The sequence below is a fragment of the Torulaspora globosa genome, chromosome 3 (assembly GCF_014133895.1).
Source record: "Torulaspora globosa chromosome 3, complete sequence".
In the NCBI taxonomy this organism is placed as follows: Eukaryota; Fungi; Ascomycota; class Saccharomycetes; order Saccharomycetales; family Saccharomycetaceae; genus Torulaspora; species Torulaspora globosa.
The window spans coordinates 165,061-190,456 of NC_050729.1; the positions used below are offsets into that span (position 1 = coordinate 165,061).

The window sequence follows — 25,396 nt, forward strand, 5'->3', positions numbered from 1 at the left end:
ATACGTTTGACATCTTGTCTATCTATAGGGCTCTACTCAACGTCGTGCCATTCTCTGCCTTTGACGTCTTTAAGCTCTTCCAGTGTCAGTATTTTGCCGTTTGTAAAATATCCAGAGTTGATCTTAGCGTCAATTTCAACTCTGGAGTCTGGTGGAATCAGTTCATCAGGAATAGGGATACGCTGCAAGATTGGAATTCCTTGCTCCACAATTGCGTCGTGCTTCATGTTCGACATGCTCAACATTCTGTCAATTTTTTTGATTCCTAACCATTTTAAGATGTCCGGCATCAGCTGTTGGAATCTCATGTCCCTAACGCCCGCGATACACTCAGTTCTGCGGAAATACTCGGCGGCTGTGTCACCACCTCTCTTACGGGCATTGTAGACCAGGTATTTGGTGACCTCTCCTAAGGCACGACCTTCCTTCCTGAAGTAGATAACAACGCCAGACCCGCCGGTTTGAGCTTCTTTGACAGCTTCTTCGATCCCAAAAGTCAAATATGGGCGGCAAGTACAAATATCGGAGCCAAAGACATCTGAACCGTTGCACTCGTCATGAATTCTCAAAGCTAGTGTCTTGGAAGGATCAGAAACATACTGGGGGTCGCCGAAGATGTAGACTGTCAATCCGCCGATCGGTGGCAGGAAAACCTTGATATCTGGTCTGGTTATCAACTCAGGGTACATACCGTTTGTGTCCTCAAACAGGCTTTTTCTTAGTTGCTCCTCTGAGATATTAAATCTTTTGGCGACACCAGGTAGATACCACACAGGTTCGACGGCAATTTTGGAGACATTCAAATCACCGTTTCTATTGATCACAATGTCACCATCGACCTGCAAGCGACCTTTCTCAACAGCATCCTTCATTTCAAACAGCTGCATGTGAGCCTTGGTGATGGCGATCGTCGGTTTGATCTCGACGTTCTCCCTGACAGATGTATCACCGAACAAAAGCGGAGCTAGATGACCAAACGCGTCCATCGCAACGATGTCCTCGTCATTGTACCATTCCTTTTGCTCGGGAACGGAAAAGGCTGGCTGCGAGTTCGTGTAGTCTGCCACATGTTCGGGGTTCAACTGGTTCGAGCCCACTGCCAGCGCATGATAGACGCAGTAAGAGCCCGAATGAGCTCCAATGGCATTGTGTTTCGACAACCCATCCCTGTATCTCGAGGCAACTATTGGGCCTCTCGACTCAGGAGACGAATCGCCCCATTTCAACGGGATTGGCGACGAATCTTCAGGATAAGTGGTCAGCACAGTGCTATCAACAGGCGACGCCTTGCTCACCGAAGCAGTTTTGATGGATGCAGCAACCTCTGGTATCGTAACACCGCCCACTGGAGGGGCCACTCCCTCATCAATGATTTCAACAGGATACATGAATAATCCTACGCAATCTCAAAATCCAGAATTTGAATGGTCCACAACTAAATTGACCAATAACGCTCAAACGCGATGCTTCTCAGGCCATCTTGAACAACCTACCGTAGTGCAGCGACGGCATCCCTTTTATACCTTCTCGAACCATCAACATCCTTGTTACACCAGCTCATCTCTTATGGCCCTTATCAGACGTCTATTTATCTCCGTCGGATACTCCGTCGGTCCTCGGAGAACAGATGTTACCACCGTCGGCGGCCAAAACAAACAAATAACTAGCATGAGTGGGCCGAAAAGCGACACGTAAGAGAACCCAGATAGTCCAAGCTGGCCTTAGAAGAGTAGCACATAGGTATCAAGCATCCGCTCTTTGTGCTCAACCAGAATTAAGTGAAGCCTCTTCCTTCTGAGAGTCTAAGAAAGCATCCTGTTTATCATTGTCTTTTTTTTCGACAGTGTAACCCGGCCTTTGAAAAAATGATGGTCAACTGCCCCTAGGTTGGCAATGCTAAGATACAGAGTGATTGACATTGGCAATCGACTGGTAGAGGCATTGAGAGTTCGAGTCTAGCGTTAGGCTTTGTATTGTCTGTCGTGCCAGATTGCGATTGAGACCAGGTGACTTCCTTTGAGATGTCACAGGAGGAGACACCACAAGATTCTGTAGCGTCAATTGCGCCTGCTTCTACGGTTTCTCTGTCGTCAAGCGTTGAGGTAGCTGTTTCCGTACCCTTGGAAGCTTCACAGACGCAGGAACCGGAACAAAGTCGAAGGCCAACGGAATCCCAACAGCAGGAAGTCAGCCAACATGAGACATTTAAGACTAATCGGGAGCCTTTGAGCGAGCCGATTTTGAGCTCAAATGCGTCGAAGCATTCTAGAAACGTTTCCACCGTTTCGTCATCCGCTGGGGTCGCTAATATGAAGTCGACGACTTTACTGGTGAAGAGCACTTTACAGTCCATCCAGGAAGAAAAAGATTTGAAGAAATATCCAAATGTGCAAAAGGTTGTGGAGAGAACATTGAGCAGAGTGTCGGAGACATTGACACACACCAATAATGAACCATACTATCTGGACTCTATACTGGTTTTTGAAGTGCTGAGAGCAGCTTGTCGGACGAAGTCTTCGAGGATTCAACTTAAGTCCTTGGATTGCCTTTCGAAGCTGTTTTCTTTCAGAGCGCTCGATGAATCGATACTCGTCAATCCGCCTGACTCGCTGGCTTCCAACGATCAGACCCAGGAGACTACCGGAATTACGCCTCCACCGAAGCAGAGACTGATTGATGCGGCTATCGACACTATAGCGGACTGTTTCCAAGGGGAAAGTACTGACTACAGGGTTGAGCTGCAGATTGTCAAGGCATTGTCGAGCTGTATTCTGGTAGAAGATCTGGGCTCATTATGCCACGGTGCGTCTTTATTGAAGGCCGTCAGAACCATTTACAACGTTTTTATTTTCTCATTAAGTGGGTCTAATCAAGGTATCGCGCAAGCGACGCTTACGCAGATTGTTTCGGCAGTTTTCGACAAGATCGATCTCAAACAGCTTTCACAAGCACCCAACGATGCCATCAAGAATCCAAAGGATTCATCGTCGTCAGTCGAGCAAGATTCGGGCTCTCAAGCCCCCCTAACACTAAATAACTTGAATGCTCTGAATGATGAAGAGGACGACCGGATGGTTGAGGCAGCGCAGCAGCAAGAGCAAAACGGTACAGAGACAACGTCTCATAGCATGCAGGATTTGCTTATAAAAGATGCCTTCTTGGTCTTCAGAGCTATGGCCAAGATATCAGCCAAGCCTTTAGAAGCGGAATTGGACATGAGGTCCCACGCCGTTAGATCGAAATTGCTATCTTTGCATATCATACATTCAATCATAAAGGACCACATCGAAGTCTTTCTATGCAAGACTGCTTACTTGCCCGGTACCGACTCCGTCACATTTTTGGACTCAGTCAGGCAGTACCTGTGCCTGCTTCTTTCCCGCAATGCAGCTTCATCAATATTCCCGGTGTTCGAGATCACTTTGGAGATTATGTGGCTACTGATAGCAAACCTAAGAGCAGATTTTAAAAGAGAGATTCCAGTATTTTTTACAGAGATCTACTTTCCAGTTTCAGAACTGAAAACCTCGACTTTTCAGCAAAAGCGATATTTTTTGAGCATCATTCAAAGGCTCTGCAGTGATCCTAGGACTCTGATAGAGTTTTATCTTAATTATGACTGCACAACTGGTATGCCCAACATAATGGAAATGATGGTTGATTACTTGACAAGGCTAGCCTTGACAAGAGTCGACATAAATCAAACTCAGAGAGCGTATTATGAGGAACAACTTGGAAAACCTTTGGCTACTTACAGCAGTGGTCAAGTGCCCCTTTTATCAGTAACAAACATGTCGGCTGCCACAGATGCGAATCAAGCAGTTTTGCCTTTTCCGTTGGAGTTTGCTCTTAAGATGACCTCGTTGAACTGTATTGTATCGATGCTGAGATCTTTGAGTTCATGGGCACATCGCGCTTTGAATACAAACGTAAATTCTAACAATACAGCCAGTCCCGGTAACGTTTCGAGATCGCCCTCATCGCTTGGACGAGGTCGACGGACTTCTTCTGTTTTCGATTCTACCAATAGCTTAAAGAGCATTGCAGCTGACGATATGTCTGGCTCCGCAGCTTCGCGAGATATTGATGATCCTAGCCAGTTTGACAGCTTGAAACAACAGAAGACCGAACTTTCAGCATGTATCAGGCTCTTCAATAACAAACCAAAAAGGGCCATTCCAGAGCTGATCAAAAAGAATTTTTTGAAGGACGATTCCCCTGTATCTGTCGCAAAATGGCTTCTGGAAACGGACGGACTGGATTTGGCTGTTGTGGGAGATTTTCTCGGTGAAGGTGACGACCAGCATATCGCTATTATGCATGCATTTGTTGATCAATTCGATTTTACAGGCCTCTCGATAGTTGACGCGCTGAGAAAGTTCTTGCAAGAATTCAGACTGCCGGGTGAGGGGCAGAAAATCGACCGATTTATGCTTAAATTTGCTGAAAGATTTGTCGATCAAAATCCTGGTATGTTCGCCAAGGCAGACACAGCTTACGTCTTGTCATATTCCCTGATTATGTTGAATACCGATCTGCATTCATCTCAAATAAAAAACAAAATGACTTTGCAAGAGTTTCTGGAGAACAATGAAGGCATCGATAATGGTAAGGATTTGCCAAAGGATTTTATGGTTGGTCTGTTCAATGAGATTGCTAATAATGAGATTAAGCTTCAATCTGAGCAGCATCAGGCCATGCTCTCGGATGGCCAAAATTTCATACAACAACAGCAGCCGCCATCGGCGTTCAATTTTTTCAGCAGCAGGGATATTGTAAGGGAGGCTTATATGCAAGTTTCCAAGGAAATTTCATCCAAAACCGAGCTGGTTTTCAAAAATTTGAATAAGACCAAGAGCGATGTCGGAGTTTTTCACGCTGCATCTCATGTGGAGCATGTTAAATCTATATTCGAAACGCTTTGGATGTCGTTTCTTGCGGCGTTAACGCCACCCTTTAAGGATTACGATGACATTGAGACGACCAACAAGTGCTTGGATGGCTTGAGAATATCTATCAGGATTTCAGCTACCTTCGGTATCGAGTATGCCAGAAAATCATTTATTGGTGCGTTGGTTCAGTTTTGTAACCTGCAGAACTTGGAAGAGATCAAAATCAAGAATGTTAATGCAATTATCGTTTTGCTTGAAGTTGCTTTGACTGAAGGGAATTTTTTCAGAGAGTCTTGGAAAGACGTTTTACTTGTGGTTTCACAAGTTGAGCGGTTGCAATTAATCTCCAGAGGCATTGATAGAGAAAGTGTTCCTGACGTTGCCCAAGCTAGAGTTGCAAATCATAGAATCTCCTTCGAATCAGCTAGATCAAATCAAACCTCCTTCTTCGATAAATGGACCAAAAAAGCGACACCATCTGAACTGGCTCAGGAAAAGCATCATAATCAGACTTTATCGCCAGAAATATCCAAATTCATTTCATCCAGCGAGTTGGTTCTTTTAATGGATAATATCTTCACTCAAAGTTCGAAACTATCTGGAAATGCCATCATAGACTTCATCAAAGCGCTAACGGATGTTTCTTTGGAGGAGGTTGAATCTTCTCAAGATGCTTCAACACCAAGAATGTTTTCTTTACAGAAGATGATTGACGTTTGCTACTACAATATGGACCGTATAAAGGTTGAATGGACTCCAATCTGGGCGGTTATGGGAGCAGCATTCAATAAAATAGCAACTAATCCGAACCTGGCTGTGGTTTTCTTCGCCATTGACTCATTGCGTCAGTTGTCCATGAGATTCCTAGATATTGAAGAGCTATCGGGTTTCGAATTTCAACATGACTTCTTGAAACCCTTCGAATATATTGTCCAGAATAGCGGTAACACCGAGGTGCAGATGATGATTATTGAATGTTTTCGCAACTTTATACTGACAAAATCTGTTAAGATTAAGTCCGGATGGAAACCTATCCTGGAATCTCTTCAGTACACTGCCCGGTCTCAGAATGAATCGATTGTGTACAAAACCTATACACTGGCCAGCAACGATATTGTTGGTGAACATCTCGAGAATGTTTTCGCTCAAGAGGGCGCTTTCGGCGAGCTGGTAGCTGTCTTCAAAGAGATCACCAAAAATCAAAAATCTCAAAAGCTTTCGTTGCATGCTTTAGAGGCACTAAAGAAGATGACTCAAAAAATCGCTGAAATTTGCTTCGATGATGGCAGTGACGAGAAGAGGACAGAATATTATACTATGTTACTACGTGGAAAAGACATCTTCCAGGATATCTGGTTCCCTATGTTATTCTGTTTCAACGATACAATAATGACCGCTGACGACCTGGAGGTGCGATCTCGCGCTTTGAACTATATGTTTGATGCCCTTGTCGCATATGGAAATGAATTCGATGATGCATTCTGGGAGAAGATTTGCACAAAGCTCCTGTTCCCGATATTCGGTGTGCTATCAAAGCACTGGGAAGTCAACCAGTTTAATAGCCACGATGACCTGACGGTATGGCTATCGACAACACTAATACAGGCTCTGAGGAACCTGATTGCGCTATTTACGCACTACTTCGACTCGCTGAACAAGATGCTCGACGGGTTTCTTGGACTACTGGTATCGTGCATATGTCAGGAGAATGACACAATTGCTCGGATCGGCCGATCCTGTTTACAGCAATTAATTACCCAAAACGTCACTAAATTCAATGAAAGCCATTGGAGGGAGATAGGAGGGGTCTTTAACAAGCTCTTTGAGATGACCACAGCCACCGAGTTGTTCGAGTACGATCCGCTGCATCAGGGCAGACGCAGAAGTTCCACGCACCAACCGCTGGCTGACAACTGCGCCGCTAGTGGAAAGCAGCAGCCAGATGATTCTCATCCGAGCGGCAATATCGACGAGACGGTCGAAAGGGCGCACCAAGAGGAAGCTAGTGAGGATGTCGGCAATGACATGTCGGCGGAGCAAGAAGAAGCCGCACCACACGCCAACGGTAAGCAAGAGCTAAGCAAGCTGTCGGAGCCCTCCGCTCGCGAGCTGCGCCAAACCAGCCCATCCCGGGACCTGAAGCCCGCCAGAAGGCTCGTCCACACGAAGAGCAGCGAGGACCTGCGCCGCAGAATCACAGTCAAGAACTCGATCGTCGTCAAATGCGTGTTGCACCTGCTGCTAATCGAGCTGCTCAGCGAGCTCTTCGAAAACGAGCACTTCGCCCGCAGCATACCGCACTGGGAAGCCATCCAAGTGACCACGCTGCTGGAAAAATCGTACGAGTTTGCCCGCGACTTCAACCAGGACTACGACCTGCGCACCAGACTGGTCGAGGCCCGCGTCGTCGACAAGATACCGAACCTGCTGAAGCAGGAAACCAGCGCCGCCGCAGTGCTCATCAACGTGCTCTTCAAGCTCTACCTCAACGACGAGGACAAGAAGCCCCAACTCAGCAAGAGACTCATCGACATCTGCAACGACGTGGTCCTGGGCTACGTCTCGCTCGACGACCGCACCATGGAGCGCAGCATAAACTCCTGGCGCCCCGTCATCGTCGAGATCCTACAGGGCTACTACGAGTTCGACGACGACGACTTCAGACGCTACTGCTCCGTCATGTACAACCTCGTCATCAAGATCCTCGACAAGAACGTGCCGCCTGACCTCAGGCACGCCATCAGCATCTTCCTCGCCAGAGTCGGCGAGCTCTACGTAGACTAGGCCCATACTAGCACTATTCAACTGTATATCAAAAACCCATACGCCCTCAATTTTCGGAGCTATCGCCCCGTCGATCCGCGGGGTCATCTCCCACGAAATCCAACAAAACCTGCCGCTGCCTTTAAACGAGCGCGTCGCCGATACATCGCGCGACCTGAACGAGACAACCAACCCAGCTCGACGTAGCAGCTCGCAGGCTAGCGGCCATCCTATCCAGTGTCTGTTGTATCGGCAATTGGACCGATCGCTCGACTGACCGTCTGCTGCGCTGGTCAGCACTCCCGTGGTATCGCTGCCTTGCAGCAGTGTGGCAGTTTCTCGAGGAATGTACATATATAACGACAGGACTCATCCAGGGAAAAGGATCAATGGGAGCCGATTGGTTCGGTTGGAAGATATCACAAGAGTCATTGGAGCCAACAGACCTCAAATTGACAATTTTTGTTGCCAAGGCCAAGCGGAACAACAGGGTAGCGTCGGAAAAATTAATTGTTCCATATTGCATATATTTCAGCAGGTTAGAAGAACCCATTGAGGACAAGGTTGGAGGCATTGATCGGTTTTGTACATTAGGGACCAATTCAATTGAACATATTCCGTATATTTGAGAGGTTTCTCGGCAGTTTTTCAGATAAGCAAATATTCCATTAACGATGACAGTGAAAGAGCATAAGGTTGTTCACGAAGCTCAGAATGTGAAGGCGGTGGGAGCTCCGCAGCATTTCTTTGACTCGCAGCCGGACAAGAGTTACATAGCGGACATGGAGCAGTACCGCAGGATGTACGAGCAGTCTATCAAGGATCCGGAGACGTTTTTCGGCGAGAAGGGCAGAGAGTTCTTGGACTGGGACAAGCCATTCACGAAGGTTAAGTCCGGGAGCTTGGAGAAGGGCGATGTGGCGTGGTTCCTGAACGGGGAATTGAACGCAGCGTACAACTGTGTGGACAGACACGCGTTTGCGAACCCATCGAAACCGGCGTTGATATACGAGGCTGACGATGAGAAGGACAACCGGGTCATCACGTTTGGAGAGCTGTTGAGACAGGTTTCTGAGGTGGCAGGAGTGTTGAAGAGCTGGGGCGTCAGGAAGGGCGACACAGTCGCTGTGTATCTGCCCATGATTCCAGAGGCTGTGGTTGCCATGTTGGCTGTGGCCCGTTTGGGTGCTATCCACTCTGTGGTGTTCGCTGGGTTTTCCGCTGGCTCTTTGAAGGACCGTGTCGTGGACGCTGGTTGCAAAGTGGTCATTACCTGCGACGAAGGTAAGAGAGGTGGCAAGACTGTGCACACTAAGAAGATCGTCGACGAGGGCTTGAACGGTGTGGACCAGGTCTCCAAGATCCTGGTTTTCCAGAGAACCGGCACCGAGGGTATCCCGATGAGAGCCGGCAGAGATTACTGGTGGCACTTGGAAGCCGAGAAACACAGGGGCTATCTGCCACCGGTTCCTTGTAACGCTGAGGACCCATTGTTTTTGCTGTACACTTCGGGCTCTACCGGCTCTCCAAAGGGTGTGGTGCACACTACTGGTGGTTACTTGCTTGGTGCTGCATTGACCACAAGATATGTGTTCGACATCCATCCAGAAGATGTGTTGTTCACCGCTGGTGACGTGGGCTGGATCACAGGCCACACTTACGCTTTATACGGTCCACTGGTTTTGGGTACCGCCACCATCATCTTCGAATCCACGCCCGCATACCCAGACTACGGTAGGTACTGGAGAATCATTGAGCGTCACAGAGCTACTCACTTCTACGTTGCGCCAACCGCCTTGAGATTGATCAAGCGTGTTGGTGAGGCTGAGATCGCCAAATATGACACATCGTCGCTTCGTGTGCTTGGTTCCGTCGGTGAGCCTATCTCCCCCGATCTGTGGGAATGGTACTACGAAAAGGTCGGTAACAAGAACTGTGTCATCTGTGACACCATGTGGCAGACCGAGTCCGGTTCGCACCTGATCGCACCTTTGGCTGGTGCAGTGCCAACCAAGCCTGGTTCCGCCACGGTTCCATTTTTCGGTATTGACGCTTGCATCATCGACCCCGTTACTGGTATCGAGATCGAGGGCAACGACGTCGAAGGTGTCCTGGCAGTGAAGTCTTCGTGGCCATCCATGGCTAGATCTGTCTGGGAAAACCACAGCCGTTACATTGAGACCTATCTAAAGCCATACCCAGGTTACTACTTCACAGGTGACGGTGCCGGAAGAGACCACGACGGTTACTACTGGATCAGAGGCAGAGTCGACGATGTGGTTAACGTCTCCGGTCACAGATTGTCCACCGCTGAAATCGAATCGTCTTTGACCAATCACGAGAACGTTTCCGAGGCCGCCGTCGTTGGTATCAGTGACGAATTGACTGGTCAAGCCGTCATTGCCTTCGTCTCCTTGAAGGGTGGCTACGTACAGGAAAACGTCTCGGAGGGAGATGCCGACCATGTCACTCCAGAGAACGTCCGTCGTGAATTGATCTTGCAAGTTAGAGGTGAAATCGGTCCGTTTGCAGCCCCAAAGAGCGTCATCTTGGTCAGAGACCTACCAAAGACAAGATCCGGTAAGATCATGAGAAGAGTTCTCAGAAAGGTCGCATCGAATGAAGCAGAGCAGTTGGGCGATTTGAGCACCCTAGCCAACGCCAACGTTGTTCCAGCCATCATTTCTGCCACAGAGAACCAATTTTTTGCTGCAAAGAGAAAATAATTGACGAAACTACAACTTTTGATAAATGACCTTATATACAGAGACAAAATCGAGTATTTCATTCAGATATTCTCCGTGTAATTCTGTAGATTAACTTTACTGGAGCTACAACCGACCTTGGTTCACTACTTTTTTCATTTTTAACGTTATGTTGCTCGAGAGCGACATTGACCAACATTAGTGTCAGCTAAATTACATTCAAAAGCTGCAAATACTCAATATCTAGAACTGCCAACTCACATCATTGGTTTGATTAATTCAAGAGCCGCGCTTTGGAATTCGCTATCCGGGCAAGAGTAATCTTCTTATCACTTCACAATTTAGGAAAGCTACTCACGGCAATCAAACACCGCCGTATTCAAGATAGGCAGATCAACAGATCATTGCGATTGAGTTCTCAATCTTGATCATCAATCGCTCGTGGAAGCTATCTGCTTGCCAGCTCATTGGACCATCAAGATAGGGTTTACAAGCGTATATCACAAACGGAGTTAATTTTTCAAGTGATACCTACCTTTAAGAGCAAGCAGATGAACATCAGTGACGCTTACTTCAACAATTCGGCTGTTTGAGTGTCTGAGTTTACGAATGCCATCGAATAAAAGCTGAGTTAACCATGTCAGTTTCTTTGGGGGCAGCAGTCTACATTGCCTTAAAGCCTATATTGAAAATCTATACCATCATGGCGGTGGGTTACTTGCTGGTACGGTTCGATATTGTGTCGATGGAGACTTCTAGAGGCATATCCAATATGGTTGTGAACGCAATTCTGCCCTGCTTGACTTTCAACAAGATTGTTTCTGGCATTTCGGATAAAGATATCAAGCAAATCGGCGTCATTGTTCTTTCAGCGGTTCTTTTATTCACCGTAGGTGGTTCATGTGCCCTGCTCACAAAGCTGATAACACCAGCTCCCAAGAAGTGGTTTTGGGGGTTGCTTTTTGGAGGCATTTTCCCCAATATTTCAGACCTTCCCATTGCTTATGTACAAAGCATGGGCAACGGATCCATATTCACATCAGCTGAAGCAGAGAAAGGCGTTGCCTACTGCTGTATTTTCCTGATATCTCAAAGCTTTCTAATGATGAATTTTGGTCTTTGGCGACTGGTAGGTCTAGATTTCAGAGACAGGGACACAGCCGACAACGAAAGAGAAGACACTGGTCTGAGTCGGAAGAGTTCACTGAGGAAGGATGATCTTGGCTCTGAACATCAAGCCCAAGACGAAAACCTTGCCGCTGAAAATCAGCGCTCGTACGAGCTTCAAAGCTTCAGCAGCAACGCTATCGAGAGCGACAATGAAGATTTGACAACGGCTAGCTCCCGACCCGGTGGCCGCTCGCTATCTCGCTCGAGAGCTAGTTCAGTGAAAAGCCTAGGTGGATCACCTCGAGAATGCCCCGACACCGATTTAGAAGCCCAAACACGCTCAGCGGGTCCAAGCGCCCGAGAACACTCAAGACTTAAAAGATATTACTCGACAGATATCGTAAGCTTACCACAGAAACCAAGCCGACATAACAGCCGGCGGTCAAGTTTGAGAAAGAGGGGACCCTCAATTAGCGACGTGGTGCTCGAATACAGTGTAGCCGACCAGATCAGAGATGGGGAAATTGACCTTTCTCGGCCACTGACGTTAACTGAAGACCTGGGATACAGGAACTCGACATTCCGGACTATGGCGCAGGAAAATGGATCGGACTCCAACACGAGCATCGAAGAGGATCACGAGTATACAGTCACAAGAACCCAGACGTCCGCTGGTCGAATCGGGAGGTTTCTGAAACGTCACAAAATGGGATGGATCGAGTACGCCGTTATAAACTTCTTTAGGCCTGCCTCCCTGGGAGCGCTGTTGGGAATTATAGTCGCAATGATTCCTTGGCTGAAAGCTTTGTTTGTGCCCACTGACGTGCACGTCCACAATGCTCCCGATGGCCTGCCCGTTCTAAACTTCCTGATGGATTTTACGTCATACATTGGGAATGCGTGCGTTCCTTTGGGACTACTGTTACTGGGTGGTACAATCGCTCGATTAGAGATCGGGAAACTGCCGAAGAAATTCGTCAGGGTTGCCGTTCTGATGACTGTTCTGAGACTCATGGTGATACCTATCATTGGCGTTGCCTGGGCTAATAAGTTGTATGAAATAAACTGGCTGGATAACGTCATTGGCAAGTTTATCATGATACTTACTTGGTCGATGCCAAGTGCCACAGCTCAAGTATATTTCACCGCATTCTATACTCCGCTAGAGGGTTCTCACACGCAACTCGACTGCTTGTCGGTCTTCATTTTGATGCAGTATTCCATTCTTTTCATAACTGTGCCCTTCGTCATTACCTACACTATCAAAGTTGACCTTCAGCTATGAAGACCCTATTTAATATCGAGATTATATATGATATTGGCAACCTAACGCCATAGGCCGAGTAGCTTGACGAGTGAACTCAATTCCATGTTTTTCTATTTCTCAGTTCTTGATAGAGCTGAGCGGGCTATATGGCGTTGAGAATCCATACGTTCAACCATTAAAGATCCCTAGCTAGTAGCTCATCTATGTTGAGAGCAAGCCAACTGTTAAGCAATATTCGCAGCTTCAAACACTCCAACCTTCTTCCGCTATCGTCAGTATGGCCAGACTCTCGAAGATCAGCAGTGCTGATCTTGCTCTTCATAGGGCATAACGGTGAATTAAGAGTACTTCTTACAAGGCGGTCAAAGGGACTCAGAAGCTTCTCTGGACATGTATCACTTCCTGGGGGGAAAGCAGACAATAATCAAGAGACTTTTGAGGAGGTAGCCAGACGAGAAGCTGAAGAAGAGATTGGATTACCGCGAGATGCAGAGATCCTACACGAGAAATTTGGAATGAAGATAGATCATATATCAACTCAGATGCCTTGCTATTTATCACGAACCTTCCTAAGTGTGAAACCATTGGTATGTTTCCTGCATAACGAAACCGCTGACGGCGAGGCACCATTGGATGCCTCTCGATTCTTCGGCAAATTGAACCCTGGTGAGACGTCCTCCATATTCTCGGTGCCTCTCAGTGACATGGTATGCCATCTGCAGCCAGACTGCAAAGGCTATGAGCCAGAATACGTAAGTCGCAGAGAACATATGTCACGGTGGGGTGGGTTAAAATGGCCCATGAGACATTACTACTATCCTGTCAGCAACCATAACGACGTGGGATGGCTAAATGAGATTGAGGACACAAGCTCAGCCGATGAGCTGCAAGAAAGCACTGCTTGCCGCGATCTGTGGGGCCTTACCGCCAAAATCTTGTACGATCTAGCCCGAATAGCCAATGATATGTTAAGCAAAACGGATATGGAATGGGATATAGGGCATGAAGAGCTGATATACGGACTTCACGAGTACGGGAATCAGTTGCAAGGTGAGAAGAGAAGTGAGTGGGAAATTGGCATGATATCGGGCGAGAATAAGCTCAAGTATGCTGATGTTATTCCGGGGTACTATATGAAAAGATTGAGGCAGGTGGCCTCCAAATACTGAAGGCCACTTGCTGTCATTTGCTATATTGGAGATGAGCCTAGTGAAACATACGTAGTGAGTAACAATTACTATTTATTACAGACATGCAATCTACTACCTGCTATAGCCATTAAGAGCCTTAAGACAAGGTTGGCAAGTTCTTGGTGTCAATAGAACCGTTCGTCTGAACTGGGTTAGCGCTGTTTCTGCCGCCTCTGGCAGCTCTACCGCCTCTACCGCCACGGCGGTTCTTGTTGTCGAAGTCTCTTCTTGGTCTTGGGTTAGACTCGACAAAGGTGGCGTCGAAGTCCAAGAACTCCTTGGTCTTTTGTGGCTTGGACTTAACGTTCTTGACCTTGGTAGCTTCTGCTAGCACTTCGGTCTCCTTCTTGAACAATTCAGCGTCGTTTAGAGCCTCGACCTTCTTGACTCCTGGAACTTTGTTCAAAGTACCCGCGGATTTCTCTTGCAAATAGTCTTTCAAGGACATCTTTGCAATACCGGCAGCAGCTTCGGCTTCGTTGTCGGCCTCAGCCTCAGCCTGGGCGTCCAATTCACCTTCAGCTTCAGCACTCAATTCCTTCTTGTCATCACCCCAGCCCTGGTTGACCTTCTTCTGGGTGTCCACCTTTCCGGTTCTGGAGTGACGGTCGCTGCTCTTTCTTGCGTTGGTCTTCTTGGTCTTGGCAGACTCTGGAACATCCTTGGATCTGTTGCTCTGTCTGCCAGCACTCTTGTCCTTCAAAGCAGCATCGTTACCGGTTGGTCTTGGTCTGTTCTTGTTGGCTCTAGCTGGGTTGGCAGATGGTGGTGGCACGTCTGCCTTCTTGGACGAAGTGTTCTTCTTGACGATCTCCTTTGGAGGGCTGATCACAACGTCAGCGTCTTCAACGTCGTTACCTAATAGATCAAATGGGTTGGCTGGAGCAGACATCGCTGTGCAATGGGTAGATAGGTAGCTATGACTTTGCGGTTCGTGTAGCAAGAAAGAACCTACCTGCAACAGAGCTGATCAACATCAGTGACAAGAACACTCGACCATCTCCACGGTCCCAGCGTTGGCTACAACCCTAGCAGGCCGTCATGCCGCAACAGCTGGTTCCCTGAACCCACCATTACTGCGCTGCGCTGCGAAGCGTCGAAATTTTTCAGCGTCGGGCGAAAAAACGGGTCCGCGCCCAGACCACGAATTTCGCACCGAGGCCGGGTAAACAGCACACCAATGTTTGGTAGCGCCGTTCTGCGAGGATCAAAAGACATAAGCTCTCGAAGGCATACTTTCTCGAGGGCGGTTAGCACAACTCCTGATCGAGGTCTGTGTGTAGCGTCTGCAAAGAGCTAGCCTGGGAACTGAGAGAACGCGCTGCGTGCCTAGCGCTTGATGCCCAATGGACACAGTACTTAACAAGGCCTGTCGGTAAGCAGGAACACGAAGAACCGCGTCAACTCGAACACGAGGTGCCACGTCCAGGAGCGAGTCGAAGACCTCATGCAGCCATACAGCTTATCTACACTTGGTTTTACAGCGGCGCTTGGTGTCGGACGCGAGAGCGCCGGAGCGGCTCAACTACTCACTGCCAGCACTGACGAGTTCACCACCAAGTAGCAGGCGCCCGCCAGTAGGCGTATCAACTAGCAGAAGTGACGAAGGTGGCTCCGCTGTGTTGCGTGGGAGGCCATGTGCGCAGTAACGACTGGTAATGTCGGGATTTTCGACAGAAAAATCACCGTAATATAACGAAATTTGTGCCAGTTGGGCTCCTTATAAAGGTTTGTGACGATTGGACAACTGAGAATTCAGACTCATTGAAACGGTTAGAGCTCAGAAAGTGACGAGTGACTATGCCAACAGGTGAGGGGAGTTTTGAGACGGGCAAGAAGGGGATTGTACAGGGACCGAAACCGATATCTACGTCTTCACCAGCAGGGTTGGCTGCGGCACAGATGGTGACGCCGTCGAAACTGTCAGCACTGTTGTTGGAGAGGGGCCCTCTGGCGATTCGGCATATAACGCAGACGTTGGGGGCGGAGATTCCGAGTTTCAAGGATTTGTCGTCTTCGAAGCAGCGCAGACTTATCATGAGTGCGATGGAGAGCGGCGACGTAGACAGCAGCGTTGTGTTTGAGAAGATCGGCTGGGGCCAGTGGTCGGCCAAGGTGGTGGAGGCGGAGAATTTTGCCAAAGAGAGAGAGTTGACGAATGCGGCGAACGCCAAGGTGAAGGATATAGTGGCACAGGAGAGCCAGAGGAGAAGAAGCAGTAGTAGCCATAACCGGGGCAAAAAACAGCCGCTGGCTTCGCTGGCTGCGGGCAAAAACGGAGATGGAGGGGTGGTTTATATCGACGAGAACCCACTGGCCTCCGAGGACGAGGACGAGCCCTTTGGACGCGAGGAGGAAGACGGCAACGAGGACGAGGATGATGATCTTGTCAAGAGCGACGATCCGTACAGCTTCAGAAGGAGGAAATCGAGCGTGGTGTTTGCGGACTCGTCCCCCGAAGGCGTGGAACACGAGCTGCTGGCACAACGCGTGAGACCGCTACTAAAGGGAAAGCGTGGTGGCAGGAGATCGAGCTCAAAGATGGCCAACTCATCGGTCTTCAAGCCCGGCGTTCACCTCGATCACCCCAACGGTGGCTCCAGCAATAGCGCGGCCGTCTCGCTATCGGCAACGCCGACGATGATCGATCTAGAGCAGATCTCAAACTCGTTGAGCGAGTCATCGTCAAGGAGGGAATCCCGCGTGTCGTTCTCGAAAGAGTCTAGCATACGATCTACGCTTCTCCCGCACAAGAACTACCACTGGATCCCCACGTCGTCGCCGCGATTGACATATCAAACATCCACTCAGGCCCCACCGCTCCTGGCAGCTTCGCAGGGAAGCAACAGGAAAAGACAACATAGCGCTAAGCCGTCGCACAAGACCGACAGGCACTCGGACACAGACGAAGAGGATTGGGCCGCCATGGGCGCTGCGACACTGCGGAACAACAGCGTCCCACCCAAGATGGACACCGTGGCCACGTCGCCGAACGGGTTCGTAGCCCCGAAGGTGATCGACACTTCAGAGATCCCCGGCTTCGAGCACCAGCTACCGCCGCCCGCGGTGCGCACGGGCCGCGACGACCAGCAACAGCAATCGCAGCCAAGAGCAGGCCAAAGCGAGGACAGCAGCGATGCAGCAAAGCTGCTAATGAGCCTAAAATCCTGATATTCAGCCCAAATCGAGCCATTAGCCGTTATCCAGAATCCATCACGTGACCGCAAATGGCTACAAATCACGTGACATTTTTAGGGGGAACCCCATTTACGAAATGGCAGTGGAGTATATAAAGAGTTGATGGCTACGGCGCCAACGGTTGATTTGAGTTACTACTCCTGAGGCTGGACGGCTCTTTGGATGCGGTATATTTGACTATTCAGTGCGTGTCCTGTTTTCGTCAGATCAGGAAGTAGTGAGGGAAGTGTGAGGATTAGTCAGAGCCTTTTGCTGCAATAAACATCCTGTTTCAAGAGTCATAGGATTATCATCAGTATCTAGAGAAGTTTGCACGAGTACCAGGATCTGCGGGAGGATGACTATTGATGGGAGCCATAGGAATAGTGACGAGCTTGACGATGAAAGTCTCAACACGGGGTTAGACAAGGTATATCAAAACTATATGATGCCTGGCTTGGAGCTGTACGACGCCAAGATATCGATCAACCACTGGCAACTGCGAGACTGCTTGCGATCTTCGTCGAAGCAGCCAGGAAAGTTGCTTTACATCTTTGATCACTCGGTGAGAATGCTGGATACGGGGCAAGCGAGCACGATGGAGTATTACAGACATAGGAAGCAGGTGAAATCTCGCAGGAATAGCGTTAGTAACGCGAGGAAGAGCACGGGATCCCGACTTCGAAGTTCCCATAACGTTCCGTCTCAGAAATTGGTCGAATTCAACTTTAAACCTCGCAGTTTCACGGAATCGCAGGGATTGATTGCATGTGGTGGTCTTATTGGACCAGACGATAAGGGTTTTCCCACTAATTGGTCGCGGATCGCTCACGAAGTAAATAACGGATCGCCGATACCGCCGCCCGCGGAGCCCGTGAAGCTTGCTAACAGAAACGTGTTAGCGGATCACAGCAATTACAGTAATCCCAGCATATGGAAAGGTATCCTGTCGCTTCATAATACCGAGACTGGTGCTTCTTCATCTCACACAATGGGGCAATTCATTAATAATTGCGTTACTTTGAGTCCGAGGTCAACACAGGAGTATGATTTATACTCCTGCAACAATGACGGGCATCTTTACCAGTGCAATGTTAACAACAGAGGGGTGGAGCTGGTGCGCAGGTACTCGGATTTGAAATTTGCTTTGAATAATGCGGCTATCTCTCATGATGGTAAAACCTTAATAGCCTCAGGCGATTCTAACAAATTTGCCATTTATAGACAAAATGAGCTTGCCGGTCAGTTCTTTTTGTCCTATGACAATCAGGCGGATTGGGGAAGCTCTATCTCCAGAGCCAAACGTATTCCCAGATTTGCATTGCCAGACGGTTCCGGATATGTTGACCATATCTACGAAGCCCCAGGAGGTGATCACGGATTCTATAGTAGTTTCTCTGAAAACGATCTTCAATTTGCAACTTTGTTCCAAAATGGTGTTTGCTTAATTTATGATGTTAGGAATATGGGAATGCCCCTCGCTGAAATATCATCTACAAGGCCACACTCTCATAATGGTGCATTTAGGGTGTGTAAGTTTAGCTACGGTTTGGATGACCTGCTTTTCATTTCGGAACATCAGGGCAGGGTGCACGTTGTCGATACCAGGAATTTCATGAATCACCAGGTCATTCTAATTCCAGATAAGTTGAAAACAGAGACAGAGATATCCAGTAACACGGGCGATATTTTAGCTGATCTGAGAAGAAGGAACGCCCCGATGGTTTCTGGCTTGTCACCATTATCCTCATCTTCTTCACTGTCGACATACGGAAGCACTAGCAGAAGACGTCATTCTTTGCCTACATCTCCTAATCCGGCCGTTGAACCTTGGCTCACTACGGCAAATAGTGTACCGCTCAAATATTTGGAGCCTCAAGTCGTCCCATACCCAAGGGCTTTTAACAAGCTTTCGAATAATTTCAGCGTTCCTCAGCCATGGGATTCTGACGAAAAAGAAGTCGAAAATGTGGATGTTAGCCGTGGTGTGAGACGGAGATCGTCATTTAGAGTGAGGAGATTTTCTACTTCCTCGAACATTTCTGAAAATGCGGAAGGTATTGATCCGGCAATCCTGGGCAACTCGATACCTGAGCAACAACATTATCAAGCAGTGGATAATTATAATTATCCTGAACAGCGTACTGGCATTTTTGCAAGTGCTACAAGAGACAGAGCTTCTTCGAGCAACTCTGTTGATGAAGATGATATTTACGATGCCTACGCTGATGTAAACTCCCGGGATTCAACGTATCCCATAAGTGGAAGATATGGTCATACATTGAGAGCTTTTTCGATAAATTCCACTTCAAACTATTACGCTTCCGATTCAACAGAGGAGAATAACATTTCTGGTATTGATTGGGTCGAAGACTGCAACGGATGCTCGCTAGTTATCGGAACAGATTATGGAATCATGAAATGGAACATCAATTCCTGGGCGAGGAGAAGTTTTTCAAGCTATGATTTCTGTTAGCATATTTACTTGTGTGTAAGTTTAATGTCTCGTTATTCATGCCTGCCTATTTAAGGTCCCGAAATAGAGCGGGTAGGTAATTCCACGTAACCTATATAGCGCCAATAATTATCGAATTTTAGTTGGGGGGCTGCTGAAAGCAAACTCAATCAACAACGTCAGCTGTATTTTCAACGGCTTCAGAGGAAGATAGCTCCTCATTTTTGTCCTCTGGTTTGGCATCCCCATGAAGTGACAAGTCTTCCAACTTATTTTGACTTTCGTACTCGTTCTGTAGCTGTTTGAAGTCTTCCTCAGTCTCAAGCAAAGCCTTCACCCCAATGATATCAGCCTCATTGAAAAGCTCAAGATACTCCTCAGCTTCTTTAATAGGTATCTCAGCGAAAACTTCGTTGACTTTGTCAAGATTTTTTGTCTTGATTGCATCCTGCATGGCCTGTGGTAGCTTTTGAAAGGCTTCCACTCTTTTGACTTCAGCAGGATCCTCCGATTTGAAGTCAGGCAGGTTGACCTCCAGTTCTGTTGACTCATCAAGTGATTTCAATTCTATAGTCTCTACGCCTTCTTGTTCATTTTCATGTTCTTGTTCCATGACTCGCACGCGATTTTTGACATGATCGAACTTAGCTTGCACGGACTGCAAAAACGACTGTTTCCCGGCTAAATTTGACCCACGAACAACCCTCTCAAAGAACATCTCTATTACTTGTTCCATCTCGCTAGAAACGAGTCCGGTTATCTTCTTCATGTCATAAATTTCCCGAATGTAAGCGATCAATTCCGATTGGTGAATGACACGATATGTACTTTCCTCATCTCCCTTCATTTGATATTCGAATGCTTTCATCATAAGCGCATCCTTTTGTTGCTCGGAGATGATAGGCATATGTTTCAAGAGATATTCCTCTGATTTCGCGTAATCGCTACTAGCTATCTCACCAAATGCTTCTGTTTCAGGCGCCAATTCCATAACATCTTCGTACTCAATGAAATTGGCCGGCAAACTGGGCAAATCAACGGCTGGTACTGGCGATCCGATTCCCGTCTTTGCAGCGGCTTTCTGTAAATTTTCGGCCACTTTTTCTTCTACTGCAGACTCTTTTTTGTTCATGAAACCGCTGTCGAAGCCTGGCTTAATATCTTCCGATGAGATCGATGAATTCTTCTCAATGTACAACTGTTCCAGCTTTTTCTTTGCTTCCACGGTAACATTATCAATTTTCTGCCTATGCTTAAGAACGAGTTGACGAATAACGGCGCCATCCTTCGGGTCTTTGCCCTCATTCTTCGCATCTCTTTCCAGTTGCTCAAAAAGATCCTCGACCATTTCATTGTAAGAGGGTATATCTGGATCCACATTATCCCCCATGCTCTTCTCATGCTTATCAAAATTGGCATTTAAAAACTTGGCGAGAGTGTCCTTCACAACCAAATCGCTATCCTTCAGATTCTCGAGAAGCTTGTCGACTCGCCTGTTAAGAGACGCATACATATTGATCTGGGTCTCCAAATTTTTGATATCTTGGTTCCGCTTCAGCCTCTTCTCATGAATACTCTGCTGCTTCCACTTGATGAATGAACGCTTATCAACGTTAGGATGCACCTCGATGTCCGAGTCATCCGAAAGCTCGATCTTGTCCCACTTCGAGTAATCAATTGCCATTTTCTTTTCAAAAGATAATATGTCTGGGTAAATGATGACTGCAGGTCTAATAACTATTCTCGACACTAGTTAAGCCACTAGGAAGAATTAGCCCTCAACCCATCTGGTATTAAGGTGGTGGTGGCACCTTCATTAACCTTTACTACTTACTACGTACTTACCTACTATCCCGTCACTATACACGACAAGTTCTTCCATCTAAGAAGCTTCACCAGCGCATATGATAACTAGCCCGGTTGCGGCTGCTGTGAGCCATTGAGTTCCTCTCATGCTGTGACGACTCCATTATTGAGTTTCCTCTTGTTAAGCGGTCTCGACAACCGCTAGCGATAGAAATCTGGTCGCGTGATGTTGAGGCCGTACTCTGCAACGGCGCTGCTCAGATCATTCACTGTCAAGACCACTTTGCTTGCGGTCGTTTTCTCATTCTGCTGTTGTTGTTGCTGCGATATTTGCTGTTGTCCCGGCTGCTGTTGTCCCGCGAGAAGCTGCCTAGCTCTTGCCTGTCCGTTACTGGCGTTGTTGACCGCAACCGATGACCTGATCCTCGAATATTCGTAAGCGTCGGCTGCAATGTCACTTACAAACTTCTGAGTCGCCAGGGCTAGCAGTCGCTTCACTCTTACATCGGCACAGTCGAAACCGTTCTTCATTAGGTAGTAGTCTATGACAGCGTCGGGAATAATCGGTGGGTTATCTTCGACTAAGTTCAGTATATCGTTCAGCGTCTTGTCCTTCCTGGTAAATTCAGGTATCTCAAACAATTTCCCAGAACCGTCGTCGAGTCGTGGCTTCTCTGACGAGGCTTTATCAGTCTCACGGTTCGTCTCGGTGCCTTGATTGAATAGTTGTCCATTATCAATGGGTCCTTCCTCGTTGTCATCAAACTCGTCCACCTCTTCATCAAGCTCCATCTTATCTTCGTCTTCTCTATCACTCATGGTCCTTTGAATCTCCTCACTCCTGTTCTCTATCCCTCTCTTGTAGCCATCGAACGTATTGGTATACCCTCGCTTGTTCATTAAGAAGCGAGCACTCAGAAGCTCATAATTATATACGTGGCACAGATACAAACCCAACGCTAGTCGAGGCCGGTGTTAAGCGCCTTGGAGCAACCACTTCAGCGTTGGAACGCAGTGGCTAATCCATAGGCTCGCTGGAGTGCTCCCGGCGGAGATATCTTGGTAAATTTGAGGACTTTTCTGGCCAGGTTTGCTGCACCACAGCTAGACACTGGGGAGGCGGTCTCGACAGCTACGTAGTGTTGTTTACTCAGCTGTTCTTTATAGCTGCCATTTCTTGACCTCCTCTTCGTTAGCTCCGAGAGGTTCATCGATTGTGTTGATGTTGATATCGCTGCACAAACAACATTTGGCTGCTATAAGCGCCTCGAGCTCTTCTGCTTTCACAGAGTTCTTGTCCTTAGCCATCCGGCGTTGGAAGCTTTCAATCTTGCTCTTTAAGTTATAGTCGTTCGAGTCCAGAATCGCTCTTATCAGGCAATCGGTATGGAAACAATGCCCACAAGGAAAGGCCAAAAATTTCCTTGTTTGCAGGACCCTTTGGCATCGACTACAGGAAACCCCTGGCTCCAAGATAGCATACCTTTCTTTGAAGGATTCGATATCTCTCAATATCTCTTTCTTGATTACCACGGAGTGCTTGATTTGCTCAGATATTTGACGCATCGATCTGCCATGCTTCTCTAGGCTGCGGATGAGTTCATCTTTGAGGTTAGCAATCGTCGTAAACTCATCAAAAAGGGGTAGTAAATCTTTCACTTCGAGAATCTCATTCGACTCGCTGATGATTGTCCTCATTGTGTGCTTCACGTCGCGGCTTCCGTCTTCTTGGCTTAGCATTGACCTTGCGATTTGCAACCAGAGAAACTTCCTCAGCTTAGGATCACATTCTAGATCCTTATTGTTGACGACCAACTTGGCCGATGGTATCATGTTGTTTTCCAGGGCCAGCATCACAGCGTCCTCGTACAACTTCAACTGAGTGTAAAGATAGATCGATACCTCCACTTTCCGGAATTTCACACTGAGTCGGAGAATGTAGTCCTTGTCATAGTACCCTTCATGGGCATCAAGAAATCTAATAAGTCGCAGGGAATCTATTTCTTCCTCACCAATCGGACTTCCTTGACTGATCATCATATAGAGGGCGGTGTTGAACAAGATAGTCTGACGGAATTCTTGCTCCTCGATACACCACAAGAGGTACGTCAATGCAAAGTTATGCTTGTCATGTTCGTTTACACGCAATTGCTTTTGGAAGTTAGTGAAATAGGTCAACGCCGAGGGAATCAGTTGAATCGGATTTACACCAGCGATCTTCATCCACGTATGTATTGTAGCCTCAGGAGAATTCACTAACAGGATAGTGGCATATTTGTAAACACTTTCTGGGTCCTGCATATCCAGAAGCGTTCGCAAGGCTTCGTACCAATTTTCTTGACGGACCCAATATGAGAGCACATAGTCATGATCTTTGATCAATTTTGCAAAGAACAGTAGAGCCTGCTTTCTATTTTGTTCCTCAAGGATTTGATACACTGTCTCTTTGTCCATACATTCAAGGTGAGTTTCAAAGAATTTTCTCAGTCGCTCCTCGATCATGTCTTTCTGCTCATTCAGCTGCTTTAACTCAGTTTCCTGCCTTTCTGTATTTATACCCTCATCGGTGTCATTTAGAAGCTTCATGAAAGTCCAAACAATCCAGCTTGAAAGTAGTATTCGCTGCACCTGATCCTTCGACGTCAAACTATCAAGCCTTGCGAGTAAAAACACTTGTAGTGACTCTGTATTTCCTCGAGAATTCAGAAGCTTGAGGGCTATAGAGGTTGTTGAAGCAATGAAAGATTTACCAAAACATCGCGCCGCCTCTACCGGTCGATCCTGCACGTCAAGTAAATAGCATGCTTTTTGGAAATAGAGCTCTTGTCTTTGAAGATCGGTCAAATCCCGCAATTTTAACGCTGCATCGTATTGGTGTTGCTCAGAGAGGAGTCTCCATACAGCCTGTGATTCATTGCTCAAAACAATCTCATATATATTCGTGTTGGAAAAACACCAAAACGTCGGGACATCCTGAGAGTAATCTGCAGTTAGCCCTATCATTCGTTCGCCTGCTTCGTTCAATATCGATTCCTCAAAAACGACAGAGTTGCTTAATTGATTGATGAACGTGACAGTACAACCTCTCAAAACGATTATATGGTGCTCAGTAAGCATAATATCTCTAATATTGTGCTTGGATTCCGGAAGTTCTACAGTCAAAAACACTTTGGCATTGCTCAAGACTTTTGATTTATCTTTGATGCTTCCAAATAAGATACCTGTCTGAGTTATCCAGGCAAACATATCTTCGTGGGAAGCGAATTTTCTGCTGGTTTCCTTGTGGAGCTGCTCGAATTCTTCGGTCTCTGGCGGTTCGCCTAAAGTTGTTTCTCGTTTTATCGTGACATTTTTCCAATACGCTATGCTATTGCCAGAGGCCAGCACCAGATGCCCTTCTCCATCCCATAAAATACCGTCAATCCTGTTGTTGCTTTTATAGATTATCGACACATCGGGGTCGCTCTTCTGCTTCCCGTTTTTGCCAACTATTTCGATGTAGAACACCTGCCCATCGATGGTGCCACATAGCATATTACCATCGCGACCCCAATCGACTACTTTAATATCGCAATTCTTTTTCAAAAGCTTTCTCACCGTGAAAATGCCTGTTCTGCTATTTTCCAAGCCCTTATCGATCCTCTCTTTCATGGATGCCACATCACAAAGGTAGTATTTAGCAAAATTAGTCTTCACAAAGAGCTTGCTCGCATCTGGGCTCAGCCACATGTCAATCAACCTTTCACAATTATTGGAAGCAGTCACCAACGGTATGCTGAATTTCGATACTGCTGAAGGAGAGTCCAAATCTATCAGGAATATCAAACCATTCTTGAGAGCGAAACAAAGAGCATTTGCTTGCACTCTTAATGAGCAGATGTTGCGCTCTAACTCCGTAACAAAATCCAATTGAACATGTTCAATCTCGACGTTCATGCCTCTACCAGCTGGACCTGCGCGAGGCCTTCTCTTGTACTCAAGCCTCCTATGCAATGTCTTCTTCGTCTTTAACCTGAGATGTGCGACTTAAG

At 47.3% G+C, this 25,396-nt stretch overlaps 11 protein-coding genes across 11 annotated transcripts; 6 read left to right on the top strand and 5 right to left on the bottom strand.

Annotated features, from left to right (window-relative positions):
• Positions 1–32: 32 nt before the first annotated feature.
• On the bottom strand, positions 33–1,388 carry HG536_0C00870 (uncharacterized protein; the record flags this gene model as incomplete). The annotated part of the gene is made up of 1 exon (XM_037282700.1): positions 33–1,388. The coding sequence occupies one exon, from the start codon at positions 1,386–1,388 to the stop codon at positions 33–35; it is 1,356 nt and encodes a 451-aa protein (XP_037138595.1).
• Positions 1,389–2,021: 633 nt separating this feature from the next.
• SEC7 (Arf family guanine nucleotide exchange factor SEC7) lies at positions 2,022–7,676 on the top strand (the record flags this gene model as incomplete). Its single annotated transcript, XM_037282701.1, has 1 exon — positions 2,022–7,676. One exon carries the CDS (start codon positions 2,022–2,024, stop codon positions 7,674–7,676), a length of 5,655 nt encoding a protein of 1,884 aa, XP_037138596.1.
• A 653-nt stretch (positions 7,677–8,329) lies between these two features.
• On the top strand, positions 8,330–10,381 carry ACS2 (acetate--CoA ligase ACS2; the record flags this gene model as incomplete). The annotated part of the gene is made up of 1 exon (XM_037282702.1): positions 8,330–10,381. One exon carries the CDS (start codon positions 8,330–8,332, stop codon positions 10,379–10,381), a length of 2,052 nt encoding a protein of 683 aa, XP_037138597.1.
• Positions 10,382–10,997: 616 nt separating this feature from the next.
• Positions 10,998–12,755, top strand: HG536_0C00900 (uncharacterized protein; the record flags this gene model as incomplete). Its single annotated transcript, XM_037282703.1, has 1 exon — positions 10,998–12,755. One exon carries the CDS (start codon positions 10,998–11,000, stop codon positions 12,753–12,755), a length of 1,758 nt encoding a protein of 585 aa, XP_037138598.1.
• A 185-nt stretch (positions 12,756–12,940) lies between these two features.
• Positions 12,941–13,906, top strand: PCD1 (8-oxo-dGTP diphosphatase; the record flags this gene model as incomplete). Its single annotated transcript, XM_037282704.1, has 1 exon — positions 12,941–13,906. The coding sequence occupies one exon, from the start codon at positions 12,941–12,943 to the stop codon at positions 13,904–13,906; it is 966 nt and encodes a 321-aa protein (XP_037138599.1).
• A 118-nt stretch (positions 13,907–14,024) lies between these two features.
• Positions 14,025–14,819, bottom strand: STM1 (Stm1p; the record flags this gene model as incomplete). The annotated part of the gene is made up of 1 exon (XM_037282705.1): positions 14,025–14,819. The coding sequence occupies one exon, from the start codon at positions 14,817–14,819 to the stop codon at positions 14,025–14,027; it is 795 nt and encodes a 264-aa protein (XP_037138600.1).
• A 908-nt stretch (positions 14,820–15,727) lies between these two features.
• Positions 15,728–17,098, top strand: STB3 (Stb3p; the record flags this gene model as incomplete). The annotated part of the gene is made up of 1 exon (XM_037282706.1): positions 15,728–17,098. One exon carries the CDS (start codon positions 15,728–15,730, stop codon positions 17,096–17,098), a length of 1,371 nt encoding a protein of 456 aa, XP_037138601.1.
• Positions 17,099–17,462: 364 nt separating this feature from the next.
• Positions 17,463–19,580, top strand: GID11 (Gid11p; the record flags this gene model as incomplete). Its single annotated transcript, XM_037282707.1, has 1 exon — positions 17,463–19,580. The coding sequence occupies one exon, from the start codon at positions 17,463–17,465 to the stop codon at positions 19,578–19,580; it is 2,118 nt and encodes a 705-aa protein (XP_037138602.1).
• A 145-nt stretch (positions 19,581–19,725) lies between these two features.
• CDC37 (Hsp90 co-chaperone CDC37) lies at positions 19,726–21,243 on the bottom strand (the record flags this gene model as incomplete). Its single annotated transcript, XM_037282708.1, has 1 exon — positions 19,726–21,243. One exon carries the CDS (start codon positions 21,241–21,243, stop codon positions 19,726–19,728), a length of 1,518 nt encoding a protein of 505 aa, XP_037138603.1.
• Positions 21,244–21,566: 323 nt separating this feature from the next.
• Positions 21,567–22,265, bottom strand: TAF10 (Taf10p; the record flags this gene model as incomplete). Its single annotated transcript, XM_037282709.1, has 1 exon — positions 21,567–22,265. One exon carries the CDS (start codon positions 22,263–22,265, stop codon positions 21,567–21,569), a length of 699 nt encoding a protein of 232 aa, XP_037138604.1.
• Positions 22,266–22,526: 261 nt separating this feature from the next.
• Positions 22,527–25,301, bottom strand: PEP3 (tethering complex subunit PEP3; the record flags this gene model as incomplete). The annotated part of the gene is made up of 1 exon (XM_037282710.1): positions 22,527–25,301. One exon carries the CDS (start codon positions 25,299–25,301, stop codon positions 22,527–22,529), a length of 2,775 nt encoding a protein of 924 aa, XP_037138605.1.
• Positions 25,302–25,396: the final 95 nt, after the last annotated feature.